Genomic DNA, 14630 nt, shown 5'->3' with positions numbered 1-14630 from the left:
TGCTAAGACCAGCATGAGGGTTAATTCATGTGAAATGTAGGCTGAATAGTTACTTGCTGGCCTACATATTCTTGGAAGTTGGCTAAATGATTGATAGAATATTATTTTACTAAACCTGTAACGTTGTTCTAATTTGGCGGTGGGTTCAACCTCCCTCAAAGAGGGATTGGCCCACAAGAGATTATAAATCATTGATCTAAAAGGAATATGTAGTTATTGGCTACAATGGCACTCAGCAATTCTGATCTGGATCATTATACAGCTAATGGCATAGGTGGATGTGAAGAAAAGCTTTGGGATAGTGATGGCAGAAATTTTTCTCCAGGTTTGGCTGCCAAAAAAACGCCCCTAAACTCCACTAAGGTCACTGAAAAAAAAGTTACCATGAAAAAAAGTCCATTGACTTCAATGTGTTTTGCTAATTGTAACGCTTCACAATTTTTTTGGCAAAGCAAAATGGGACAGATTCTGAAACTACTTGGGGAGGCTAAGCCAATGAACACTAATACATTTCCTACAACAAACATAATGGAGGTATTATAATAGAGTTGGCACTGCATTTATCCTGCCATGAGTTCTGGGGGCATAATACATTGAATAAGCACTGAATTTATCCCTCCATGCATTTTGGAGTATTACTCTTGTGTTAACATTGATGAAATAAGGGCTGGTGATTGTATTTTGTTATTAAACAGAACAATTAATGCTTGACACTATTATCCCTCTACTCCCACTCGGTTGGTACAGCCTACACTCTATCTCAGATTAGTTCCTGTGTCTAATAATAAATTCCTCTTTATTGATTGTGTCTGTGAGTAAACACAGTGCATTGCATTATATCCTAGCCCATATCTTCAAAGAGAAATAGAAGTGAAGGGATCTCCGGGGAAAAGAGAAGGACAAGGCATTTAGCAGGGGAAAGGGGTGCTTTAAGTTTAATTGCCACTTTTGTTCTATTTACAGTATACTTGCCTGTATGGCATCATCTAATAATTTGCCTTTTAAGAAATTATTAAAGGGGATCTAAACACTGTCACTCGACCATAACTCTTAGATATTACTGGACTACAGATTCCTGCAGACTCCTACATTTTATCAAGGGTCAAAGCATCCTAGGCATCCTAGGACCGGTAATCTAGGCCCAATTGTATTTTTAAAGCAGCAAGAGTCAATACATCTTTTCCAGCACTCAGGGGTTATTAACCCAGTTACATCAAGAGAATCCTGGCTTCTTGTTCTTTGCTCTGTAATTGGAACTGGAAGCTTTAGGGCCCTTAAACATGGGTGCTTACAACTGCGATCCCACAAGGGGACTTGCTTTCCACTGCATGGGAGCGTAGGAGTTGACTGATTCAGTACTATTCAATAGGGGCTATACCTATTGGCATATTAAATGCAACATGCAACATTTCATCTGTGTTCAGTGTTTCAGTTGTCTCCTGTGGGTACAGTACTAATAGAGAAGAATGGAGTCAACTAACACCTGCATTTGTGTGTGGTGAAAGGCAAAAAAAGACACCTGTGCAGTATCCAGTGGTTTCTAGCACCAAACTTCCCTTCTCACTTTAATTACATAGTCATATTAGGAAAATAGTTATCTCTGTAAATTATATAATGGCAAGATGACTGGCAGTGTTATGGTAAGCTGGATTCTAATTAGTAAATATTCTTCCACTTGTAATTAGGTTTGGGCCACCTATTTTAAAATAGTTAGGAAAAGTAGGGGGGCATTTGTGGAAATGGCTTAGAGCCCGTTTACATGATTCCTATCCAGTAAGAGGCGCAATGGAATCAAATTCAGGCACATGTAGTGCAAGGGTAGGAATATATTTTCTTTATAATTTGAGGATTCATTCAGTAGCAAGCTATGAAAATCATTATGAAATATAAAAAATGTTAATAAGCCTCAAGTAAGGACAATTGGCATCAGATGTATTCCATTAAAGAGCCTTGGCATTGGTATAGTCAATGCCAAAGTAAGCAGGGACAGAACAAACCCTGTTATAAACCACAACAGTAGAAGAAGCACAGAACTTGATTTACATGGAGCCAATTTTAAAACTTTAGAATTTTCATGGAGTTGGCCATCCTGTAGCCAATCATAGCATTTTAACATTCACAATCACAATTCCACATTGTTTACAGAAAATGATGCTTAGTTTTTGCCTAAAACATTTCAAACCAGTTACTATATCTACTAAATAAAATTATCATTGCTCCACATATTCCCTCCCCATAAGTAATTTGATTGCACAAACTCTTGTAAGATTGCACTAGATTTGGACAACTGTCCTGTGGTTGCATATATAGTTGTATGGGGTCATCAGACAAGTCAGAACTACATGGGTTGTACAGTAGTTAATACTCAGTGATACTTCTGATTAGTCTGCAGGTTGATTGGCATAATTTGGTTGCCCTAGTATGACGTCAATGCCTAAATGATCACTCAACAGTCATTTGGCAGTCATTGGTTGCCAGTTTACATTTATGCATCCTTCCTGCTTGCTTGATGTGTTTTGCCTAAGGCAGCTATTCAAACGGCTATTGCAACTGTACTGCATGATGAAATGCAAGTAGTGGAAGTAAAAAATAACCAAAAATGAGAATTAAATATAAGCTACTTAGCAGGATTGTTTATCTGTTATGTAATGGACTAACAAATGTTTAAAGAACTGGGACCTATTCATCCTAAGAGAAGATGAACACAAGCATAGACAAGTTCTATTCTATGATCCCAATGCACAGAGGCCAGAATTCTATTTAAATTTAGTGAGAACTTTTTCTTAATAGAATAAATGTAACTTTTAGCTGCAAGGCTTTTCCAAACTTAATCAGAGATGGACGAACTGTGGCTCTCCAGCTTTTCTAGATTTATAATCTTAACCCTTTCAGCAAGCAAAATTGTAATTCAACAGCTCAACTCCATAGTAGACTCAACTTCCATATACTAATCTGATGTTTAACCAACACAGATTTGCTTATTTTCCAGTGAATATGGCATATAGAATCTTTGCTCCTCCATTACGCTGTTGTACAACAATGCACTAAATGAGCTCAATTTGCAGGATAATTGGGATCATAGGCTTTGTTGATGTGCAGTTGAAGATTAAACAACAAAGATTACACCCTCATTACTAGTATAAATCTTTGTATCGCAGAGCGAATTAATTAATAATTTCATTTATTTGTGCCGTTCTGAATCTGGCTTTAGATAAATGTCATGAATCATCGGGATTATCCCAAAATCCTCTACACAGTTTTTATGTTCTTTCAGCTGGAAAGGTCTGTACTGCTTTTTTTATCTTGTTATACCAAAGCCATGAAATATTAATACACTGCAGTGCACTTTGTGTGCCATATAATTAGCAGCAACGCATTGGCCGAGATTGTCAATTATATTGTTTTCTCTCTTTCGTGTACTTTGAAAAGATAAATTATTAAACAGATTTTCATTTAGCACCAAAGCTCTGAAAATATTCATCTGAGAGACCTGTCCAATTAGAAGGATTCAACAGCCACCCTCTGCTGTTGTCTCAAGGCCATCATTTATTATTTTTGTTGTAGTTGTATTTATTTATTTTTTTAAAGGGACACTAAACCCTATTGAATTGCATTGCTCAACCACACTTTACACTGATCTTGCTGGACTTCATATTCTAGCATACTTTAACATATATTCAAGGTAAAGGCATGCTGGGAGCTATAGTCCAGCAACATTAGCATTGAATTCTTAAATGGAAACTATTGTGAAAAATGAAAATTTAATATAAAATTTAATATAAGCTTCAGCATAAGAAACTTTCTAAATATAATCAATTAAAAAGTCTGCATAATTTCTGAAATAATCACTATCCCTCGCTCAGCATCTGTTTCTCTTCATTCTGTCTTCTTGCAGGGGTTGGATGTCAGATGTAGAAGATGTTTTAGAGCTTACTGTTTTAGAATCACCAGACATCCCCTCTTAATTTTACTTGCTCTGACAGCTGCAGATAGGAAACTTCAGACAGTCCCTAACTGCTCTGCAGGGAAACAATCATACTTTCAAATGGCAGAACTCGAGCAGCTTTGTTTGTTTCCCTGTAGAGCAGCCAGCAACCATGTAGAGCTTTGTATCCACAGTATCCAGTGCTGTCTGCATATTCTGATTATTAATCATTGATTATTAATCTTGCTGTATCAGCTACTTTGGTAGAAATTATTTGGCTTGTGCTGTTTTGATCATTTATGACAATCCCTAAGCTTAACCTCCCAGACACAGATGCCAAGACCACACTGAGCATGTGCATGGTCTTGGTCTTGCAGAGATGTTTAACAAAGTAACAAGATGATGACCCCCTGTGGCCATCTTTGAAAACATAATTCATTTGTTTAATTAGGCTTCTGGTGCAGTAAGTTCATGTTTATGTTTAGTGTACAAAATACAGCATTAAATCAAAAATTATTTAAGCTAGATGAGCTATACGGAATCAATAAAATAAATGTGAATGGCATTTGACAAGACTCTTGAAGCATTGGCCCTAGCTGATGGGCTGAAGTATAAAGGTAAAGCAGCTTTTATAAACCCTAAGCCAGTCATGTAGCCCTAGTGGAGAATCATGTAGCCCCAGTGGATCCTGTCAAACACCTTTTCCAGATCCAAGGATGACAATTTATTGGTGTTTGACAAGGTGTAGTAGGTTGTGGAAGTTCCTTGAAAATTATATTTTTATATAAGACAAAGATTTTTTTCATTCATCCTTGGATTTATACAATTAATTTCAATACAATATTCTGTAAGCACTCTGCAAACACCAAAAAATTATATAAGTTGCAGTTCCTCCAGTGGACATACTGAACAACTGCGGTGTAGACAGGGGCGATCCTGGCCCCTCCGCTGCCTGAGGCAGCAGCAGTTGCTGCTGCCCCCCCTTCCCTGGAAATTCGCTCTTAAAGTACCAGAAGTGGCATTTTTGCTGCCCCTGGTACCTAGTGGGGCGCTGCTGCCTGAGGCGACAGCCTCAACTTGCCTCATTGGCGAAGCCCCCCTGGGTGTAGACTCCATGAATGACTCTCCAGGATAAAATTGAATGTCTTCAGTAATGGCCAGAGAACAGTGTAATTAATAAACATGGTCCCTTTTCAAGCCTGATAAAGATTCTACCCTGTAAGATCCGTCACCGCTAGAGAAGTGGTTTGTAAATTGTTAGATATTTTTGAATATCAAGTCAAAAACGAATTTATTGCCATGTGTGCAACTGCTCAGTAGGACACAGTTAGATCAACACTTACAAATACATCAAAACATATTTAGATTGTGTTCTTTATTACTTTGGGAAGTATAGGTAATGTCTTATTAAACTGTGAATGCCAAAGGAAGTTGCATTCACAGACTGGTGCTATGTAGTATATACAGTATATTACTAGCTGGCTTGAGCCACTTTGTAAGGCTTCAAGACACCAAATACAAATGTTCCCTGCACAAATAAAACATGCAAAGCATACAGGCTCATATACATCAAATTATAAGATGAACATAGTGTAATCTACTAAATGTGAAATATGCACTCAGTATTTTACATTGCAACAATTTAATACATTTGATACAATATTGCTGTATAGTTGTTGTGGATAATTTCTTCCCCAACCAAGTATAAGTAATGTTAGCATGTACTTCCAATTCTATTGGTAAGGTCATTAGTGTTATTTGCAATAGGTGAGTCCTGGGTGATGAGTTTGATACACAGTTAACAGTAAAAAATAAGGCAGAGATCCCATGTTCCACAACATTCTTCAATGTGTTACGATATTTCCTTGTGTGGCGAAGGTGAATCAAACTAAATGCAAAGATAAAGGATTCAGTTCTGCAGATTTCTGTTTTAAAAAGGAAAAACATTACTGTGCCATAGCCTGGCCATAAATGTAAGAAAGATATCCTACAAAGCAATAAAACATTTAACTGTTCATGTCAGTCTATTCATTTGATTTGTTTACCAACCTAAAAGATTTTCTATGGTGGTATCCAGAAAATTAAAAATAGTTTTTTGGTGGATTTTTCTAGCTTGGTGTAGAAGTAATACGATAAAGCAGAGGTTTGGATCCCAACAACTCTACATGTATTCATCCCTTGGGATCTCAAATAAATATACATTTTTTGCCAGTTGTAGTTGGCTAAGGATATTATTGTGTCAGCAGCAGAGCAGTTTAAGTTTCAACAGTTTTGTCTTCTTGCTAGGCAGGTAATATCCACCACACCACCAGCAAATTGTTTAAAAGTGTCCATTCATAACAACAATTGTGATAACATCAATAGAACAAAGTATTTGTTGGCACAACACATTATGTCCATATCCGCTGACCAAACTTTTCTGGAAATTCTTTAAAATGGAAAATGTTGCAACTATCAAATTAATTTTTTTCTCTGCTCTTTTTTATTTGTATATTATTATGTAAAACTGGGTGTATAATTATGCCTAGCCAATGCAAGAATTATTATATTCCCTTGGGTACCTGCCACAGCATTGCTATTATGATCGTTACAGTACATGATAGCATTGCTCAACCATGGTTCATCTATTTGTTGCTGTACTGTGACCCCTAGTGTTTTCCCCGATGTTATCAATGGTCAAAGCATCCTATGTATTGTAGGTCAGCAAGAATAGCATTGTTTTGTACAATATTCAGTAATATGCTCTTTAGCTCTCTAGGCCCCGGCCCCCACGTTATGCAACATGATTTTCCTATAAGTGCCTTAACTGCTCCATATAAACTGTTCTTTTGCCATAACTACACATCTCAGTGTTTTTAATCCAACAAACCCATTGTTATTCTGTGTATGTAGCCAGCTGCTTTTTCATATAAAGCAACAAGCTGTTTAGGTTGGGTGACCTTTAAGTAAAGTTGTAAATTTAAAATCAGGATAAAAAGGGATATCCATATTAATATATCGGCTTCTTCTTGCATGTGAACAGCAACCGTTTGATCTCTGATATTTGATTAAAGAATGACAAGCTCAAAAATGTACCTGAATTGTTCCATCTGAAATAAGAGACACTATAATTTTTGCACTGATTTTTGATATACTATTTAGAGGTACATTTATCCATTTAAATACTTTGATGCATAACATAGCTTATTAATATAATCTGTATTCTGCCACATGGTAGACCATGCAGTGCTAGAAGAAAAGACAACTAAAATCTTTGAAAAAAGACAATGCTGTTAAGGCTCCAGCTGCCTCCTTATTCTTATCAATCCTTAGATAAACTAATATACCTCAGAACAGATTGATTTTCCAGATATTTTATTGTTAGAATTCGACCTGCATGTGTCTACAGAAGGAGAATGCAAATAAAATTGATAGAAACCGTGTTTAGAGAATCACCTGCTTTTTCAAACAAGCCAAAATATAGCTTTTTAGCTCAAATAAGAGGGTTATATTAAGGAGAATTAACGCTAACCAAACGAGTAAACTAGAAATGCTACACATTATGTTTTGGGCTTCTCTACCAGCTCATGGAGACCACAGCCCACCAAGTAAAGAAGGTCTGAGCATCAGAAGATGCCCCCTGTAATTTATCATCTTCTCTTCTCACATGCTGTTTATTTAGATATAAATCATAATATTAAGCTTATTAGTAATTTAGTCACATTACATGGGAGCTCAGAAATCAAAGCATTTGGTATATAATTTCATATGAGCCCTGTAGCATCGGAATTGTTGGCCAAATTTTTCTTGATTTCCAATTAATCCTAAATTCAGATTCTCAACAGCTGTCCAGAGCACACTGAGCATGTGCAGTACCACTGGCAAAGATGACTGAATTTAAGATGGGGAGCTCCTGTAGACAATTTCAAAGGCCTGGATTATTAGTGTTTTAGGGCTGCTGAACAAGGTGCTGGTTCCGTAAATTCAGCACATAAAATACACCATTTCTAGTCATGTTCATTTTGGAGAATTGGAGAGTACAATAGGGAAATTTCATAAAGGGTGTTTGTTTCTTGATACCTTTGTGTTAATGATTGTGTTTTCTTTCTTTTCAGGTGTTTACAGGCATTTTTACAGCTGAGATGGTTTTAAAGCTAATTGCCCTCGATCCCTATTACTATTTCCAAGTTGGCTGGAATATATTCGATGGGGTTATTGTCAGTCTCAGCTTGTTGGAACTTGGTCTTGCTAATGTTGAAGGGTTATCAGTTCTTCGATCTTTCAGATTGGTAAGAAAAAGATTGTTTGAGCAATTATATGGGTTTTAGCAATCCCAGACACACATGACCTTCTGTTCTCAAACTGAGAGAAACCTTCCAGCACATTTTTTAAGCTGCAGTACACTCATAAACAATATAAATAACTGTAGAGCTTGCCATGCCAATCATTGGCCACTTGATGGATGGGGAGATTGGAAAATGTTTAGCCGTTAAGTGCACTTAAAATTTAATGACATCAGGGCATTCACTGGGCGAAAATAGAAAGTTTATATGAGCCAAAGAAAATTGAAGATTCTTTTAGACCAAGAGAGTAGGAAAATATAGTCTGTATAATTCTTCTGTGTTTGGATTAAAAAAACAAAAATGAAAAATCCCTTCCAGATTAAAACATAATAATCTGCATAAGTATTTCATATGTTTGTTTTAGAGAAAGCAACAAATATTGACATGCTTTAATATAGTGAACCTAAAACAGCATGGCTGAGAGGCAACATTTCTCTTCTCACCCCATATTCCAAAAAATTTTTGGCCCTTGGGACTGGCCTTATATATGCAGCGATTGGGCAATATTAGCATTGTAAGGAAAAGTTCTGACTGTGTCATATTTTATTTGCTGTACTATTTATTGTGTTGAGGTTTATCTCATCCACCATATTGTGTTCATGGTATGTTTAATATAAATACTGTACATGGAGTAGGCCTATACATATATGAAGCAATGTATGTTTGGAGAAAATGCAACATTTTTGGAAATGCAGATAACATGAAAGACAATATGTATATATGGATTTTTTATTTCCTGGTTTTGCTTGCCTAGTAACGTGAACCTTATTATCATTAAAGAAGTCATGTCCTGTACCCTTCATAAAAATCATACAATTGGTCTACTTCTAATAGATCACTCATAATATTGTTTAGATACTGCCGGTCATAATAAACAGAAAACAAAATATTTTCTTCACCTTAATGTTACGTTGTCTTACCTGTCTTAAACTGAAAAATATACACAAACTAAAATCTGCTGGTGATGCAAACATCTGACACAAAACAGCCACCATTTCTCCTGCCCTCTAAAATCTTTTATTACTATCTCGTTTTTAAAGAAATCGAATAAAGTGCCTAGTTTCAACAGAAGCCCTTGAGCATTTGGAAATGCTATGATTTATGAACCCACTATGTCAGGTAGAAGTTAATTACAGTAAGACTCTTTAAGAGACCTTTTGCTGCTATAGGATCCATTAAAATACTTATTGCTTATCACAGACTATATGGTCAGATAAAATAAAGCCATTGTTGGAAAAAAATTATATATTACAAATGATTGTCTGTTCACATCTGAAAAATATTTTCTTTAGTGGGTGGAATAAATGTGTGTGCTACTAATGAAAACATTAACATTTGACACTTTATTTCCTTCCCTACTTCCTAGGAATATTGTACTTTGTCATCTTGTCAATTCTGGCTTGTATAAGTCTCCATTCTCCATTTGGGCAGCTAAACCCCTTTCTTCACATCTAACATAGCCTTTAGCATGACTTGGCCCAGAGCATGGTTTGATGGCACCTTAAGTGCAGCTAGTGTGGCTTACCATGTCCCATCATGACCATTATAACACCTTTTTTGCGAAACATAAAAGATAACGTTTAGTGAAATTGTTTTTCTTCTCAGCTTCGTGTATTCAAGTTGGCAAAATCCTGGCCTACACTGAACATGCTGATAAAGATCATTGGCAATTCTGTAGGAGCTCTGGGGAACCTGACTCTGGTGTTGGCCATCATAGTTTTTATTTTTGCTGTGGTTGGCATGCAGCTTTTTGGTAAAAGTTACAAGGAATGTGTCTGCAAAATTTCACCAGATGACTGTGAACTTCCCCGTTGGCACATGAATGACTTCTTCCACTCCTTCCTTATTGTGTTCCGAGTTCTGTGTGGAGAATGGATTGAAACCATGTGGGACTGTATGGAGGTTGCAGGACAAGCTATGTGTCTCACTGTATTTATGATGGTCATGGTTATTGGAAACTTAGTGGTAAGTGAAAATAATTTGATTAATGCAACTAGTGGTGATTTGTGTCCTCTGTCATCTCCAAAAATAATGTGTTTCAATACAAAGCAGGGGCCCATTTGGTTTTTTTTTAATGAATCTCTATAAATTCATGGTTTTCCTATTTTTTTTAAATTATTAAATTATTAAAACCACAAAAATCTAACTTTGCCAGGTAAAAGGTAGAAGTCAGTGGGAACTGCACTGATCCTATTGGACTGTTTTAAATCAATTCAGACTTTTATAGGTTTTAAAAAAATTTTTGCTAGGAATTGTCCGATAAACTCAAATTTTTAGAGGTTTTTAATTTTTTTAGCACATTATTTTTCGATCATACTTTCCTAACTCCGATCTTTTGAGAAATCATTCATAGTTTAAACACCTCTAAAACCATTAAAATGTAACTATTGATAAATAGGTCTCTATGGAGCAGTTTTATCAAGGGTCAAATTGAGATTTCCAATTTAGAACTCGAATTTTTGAGTTTTGTATGGCCAAAACTGTCAAAATTCACCTAGGGAATTGTTCAAATTCGATTTTTTTTAAAAATTCTAATTTGATTTTCTAGATTTATCATACTCTGGCCCTTTAAGAACTCAAATTCGACTATTTGCCACCTTATTGCTGTTTTAGTCAATGGGAGACATCCTGGGATCAATTTGGAGTTGTTTGCAGCCTTCCTGACATTCAAATTTTTTTCTGAGAAAAAACATGAATCGAGTTTTTAAAATCAACTTCGATTCGAATTCAATTCGAGTTTTTTGGCCAATCCTATTCACCCGAGTTAAGTAAATTTGATTTTTTTTAATACATTTTGATTGGTTGAATTTCGAGTTCATGGGAGTTTTTAAAAAAAATGATTGATAAATGTGCCTCTTAAGTGCATCTGTGGAAAGTATCATATACAGACAATAAGTTCTGTCGTATTTCCACTCATGTTAACATTTTGGCTATAGAACCTAAGGCAAAGCAGAATTTTGATTATATACATGCATTTTAATATTCCTAAGAGGAATAAAATATTCATATTGAGAATATTAATTACTGTTTTCAACCTCCACCAGTAATGCAATTTTTATAGTGTTAGTATGGCCTATCATCAACCCAAGGTTTATGGTACATGAAAAAATGCTCTTCCAATGACAGACAAAGATAGTGACATGCAGCACCATTCAGGAACACTGAAAAATGCATTTCTGTTCACTTAATTCAGTAAATTAATGGAGTTTTATGATGTTTACCAATATAATACTGTGGCTATTAAAAAGTATTGTGTTGCCATGGCTCTAAAAGATAAATTCCACTGAGGGTTTAAATGATTAGATCACCCTAGTTTGGCTCAACTTGTTGCTGGTCAAATTGGGTAAAAATTTACTCATTTTGTGAAGTTCTATAATGTGTGGCCAACTTAATTTGTATAGTAATCTCACCACATTAAATAAATGCCTAGTATAGTACTGCTAGGGATGGTGAGTCCCCTGTCTAGAATTTCGGTGATCATTATTGCTCCCTAATGATCTGGCCAGTTGCACTTATATTTGATCAATCATCACTCTGGGTGATGTAGCTATTTAAAGTAAATGCCACTGTACTGTACGCACAATTTAAATGCAAATATGTAGAGACAATTGTTGTGAATTCATGGTAATCTAATAGTTATGGATTTGGTGGATCCCTGGTCATGTAAAAAATAGAAACCATAGTCTACAGATCATTTTCAATAAGTTTGTCAAATTTCTAATTGATTTTGAAAAAAATATCTTGAATTTTACTAATGCAACTCCCACTTCTTCACCAACTTGGCAGCTTTTAGATGAGATTTTTTTATATTTGGGGAAAATTTTAGTTTTGTAAATTCAAATTTGCCGGAAAAAAACCCTCAATTCACAGTAAAAAGCCAAATATGAATGTTGATTAGTGAGTCCAGGTGTGGCATCCAGTGTCGGACTGGGCCGGTGGGACACAGGGAAACAACCCACATCGGCCCCCGCCGGCGCAGACCTGTTGTCCTGCTGTCCTATAAATAAATAAGGCAAACAGAATCACTGGCACACGTGGCAATTCAGGTGCCGGGTTACCCCGTGCTCTTTATTGTGCGGACGCACGTCCGCACAATAAAGAGCACGGGGTAACCCGGCACCTGAATTGCCACGTGTGCCAGTGATTCTGTTTGCCTAGTACGTATTCCTGGGGGTTGCCGTGCCCTCTACACTGTGCACCGGGCTCAAACTATCAAACTGTGAGGAGAGTGTGCGCTGCTTCATCCAAGTTCCTATAAATAAATAATCCTGCACTGCTGGACCACGCATGCGAACGCAGCATGCCATGACCATGCATGTGCGCGCAGCATGCAGCGTCCGCACATGCACACGTAGCGCTGTGCATGCATCAGGCCAGGGATTCCTGATCATTCTGGATAACAGGTCTCATACCTATACTATTATTATCATTCCTAAAGTTGTTAACCACCCTCTGGTATGTAATTTAACACTTGATTTATATTAGCAATAATAATTCAGCAAACTAATAAGATCTCTTCTCTTTTAATTGCTTTGGTAGGTGTTAAATTTGTTTTTAGCTTTGCTGCTCAGCTCATTTAGCTCCGACAATCTAGCTGCTACAGAGGATGATAATGAAATGAACAATCTACAGATTTCAGTGGCCAGAATGCATGAAGGAATAGCCTATGTGAAAAGGAGCGTACGGCAATTTATACACAATGCCTTTGTCAAAAAACAAAAAGCTTTAGAAGAAACCAAACCTTTAGAAGACATGCAGAACCAAAAGGACAGCTGCATTTCTAATCACACCAACGTGGAAATGAGCAAAGAGTATGACTACCTGAAAGATGGAAATGTAACGACTGCCACGAGTGGCATAGGCAGCAGCGTAGAAAAGTACATGATAGATGAAAGTGACTACATGTCTTTCATTCATAACCCAAGCCTCACCGTCACCGTCCCTATCGCTGTGGGGGAATCAGATTTTGAGAATCTGAACACAGAGGAATTTAGTAGTGAATCTGATATGGAAGAAAGCAAAGAGGTGAGAAATAATGACTCTGTTATTCTTCTTTTTTGTAGAGATTGAAAAGTTGAAAGTTTTACAATGGTCATAAATTTGTTCCATGTATTTCAGGATGATGTATCTATGTGGGCTTGATTAGAGGAGATGAGTAAGCTAACTGGCACAAACATCTCTAAACCAAATTTGAAGAGCAAACAAATATCACTGTATTTTAGACTCCGTTTGACACAATATGATCATTTGTGTCTGATTTAGGCCTAAATCATTTTCGTGCTGAATTATTTGGGATCAAATTAGCTATAATAATAATAATGCTTCCATAGCAATGTTCCTCAACCATAAAAATCACTTGACTAAATTCTCAGCATAATCAAATATATTATGATGAGTAGGAGCTCTATTCCATCAACTTCGGGGATACATGTCATTGCTCGATCAAATGAGTTTCCAGCTCTCCAGGACCAAATGTATGCAAAAGAATCCTCCACTGAGAATGGCATCTAATCCATATAAATCAGAATCCATGTTCTTTGTTCCTGCAAATGGGCATTAAACGTGACCTTTTTCTAATACAAAACAAGTAAATAAACAGCAGTATGTCCTCCTTGTGTAATAATAATGGAGGGAATCTAACATTTGGATTGTTATCTCTTGTATGTCCGCAGCATGATGACAATTTCCTTGTATGCAGGAATCCAATTGGTGAATACTATTTTTAAATAAAAGTTCATTTTGTGCACAACAATAAAGTTAGTAAAGTAATAAAATAAAAAAGAAATAGAAATTAATTTAGAAATTAATTTTATTAATATAAAATGATAGAATGTGTTAAAGGCACTGTGGATTACAGTTAAAATTAGGTGCTTATTTTTAATGTGAAATTTCATCTGCTTTACCTACTTTAGAGAGATAGGGGCTCAGTAAATTTTAGAGAGTTTAGATCCCCTTAAATCGAAGAGCCCACATTGATTTTCTTTCCTGTCCTGTGCATATGTGGTTCCCTCTACTTTGATCATGTGACCAAGGCTGAAGTCAATATACACATAAATGTAATTTATCATGGACAATACAAAATAATGATGCAAACCACCATGCTTTTCATACTTTGCACCTTGGCACATGGTTGGCGCAGAACTTTGAGCTCCAAAATGAAGAACAAGGATTTGCACTCCACCCCTCCCTAAAAATAAAGAACCGTCTGCATTGAATAACTTGCCCTTTGTGCTCATTTAGGCAGTACTTCACAGGGGAATGGTTGCACTCTGCACCTTGTACCAGATAAAAAGTCTATCAGGGGGGTGCAGGCCAGCCCTGTACTTCCCAGAGAGCAAAGTAAGGATGATTCCCATATGCAATTATTCTTGGGATGCCTAGTT

The 14630-nt window shown here is 36.4% G+C and overlaps 1 protein-coding gene across 4 annotated transcripts in view; it reads left to right on the top strand.

The window, feature by feature from the left end:
- Window positions 1–14630, top strand: part of LOC108701352 (sodium channel protein type 2 subunit alpha) — an 81882-nt gene that overhangs the window by 37388 nt on the left and 29864 nt on the right. For all 4 annotated transcript variants that reach the window (XM_041577477.1, XM_041577475.1, XM_041577476.1 and 1 more), the window contains exons 15-17: window positions 8020–8193; window positions 9853–10212; window positions 12787–13272. In XM_041577477.1, the coding sequence (XP_041433411.1) occupies window positions 8020–8193; window positions 9853–10212; window positions 12787–13272 (1020 nt within the window). The remainder of the gene's footprint in view (window positions 1–8019; window positions 8194–9852; window positions 10213–12786; window positions 13273–14630) is intronic.

This window comes from Xenopus laevis, chromosome 9_10L, assembly GCF_017654675.1.
Source record: "Xenopus laevis strain J_2021 chromosome 9_10L, Xenopus_laevis_v10.1, whole genome shotgun sequence".
In the NCBI taxonomy this organism is placed as follows: domain Eukaryota; kingdom Metazoa; phylum Chordata; class Amphibia; order Anura; family Pipidae; genus Xenopus; species Xenopus laevis.
The sequence above is the reverse complement of the archived record's forward strand: the minus strand, read 5'-3'. Positions and strand labels throughout refer to the sequence as shown.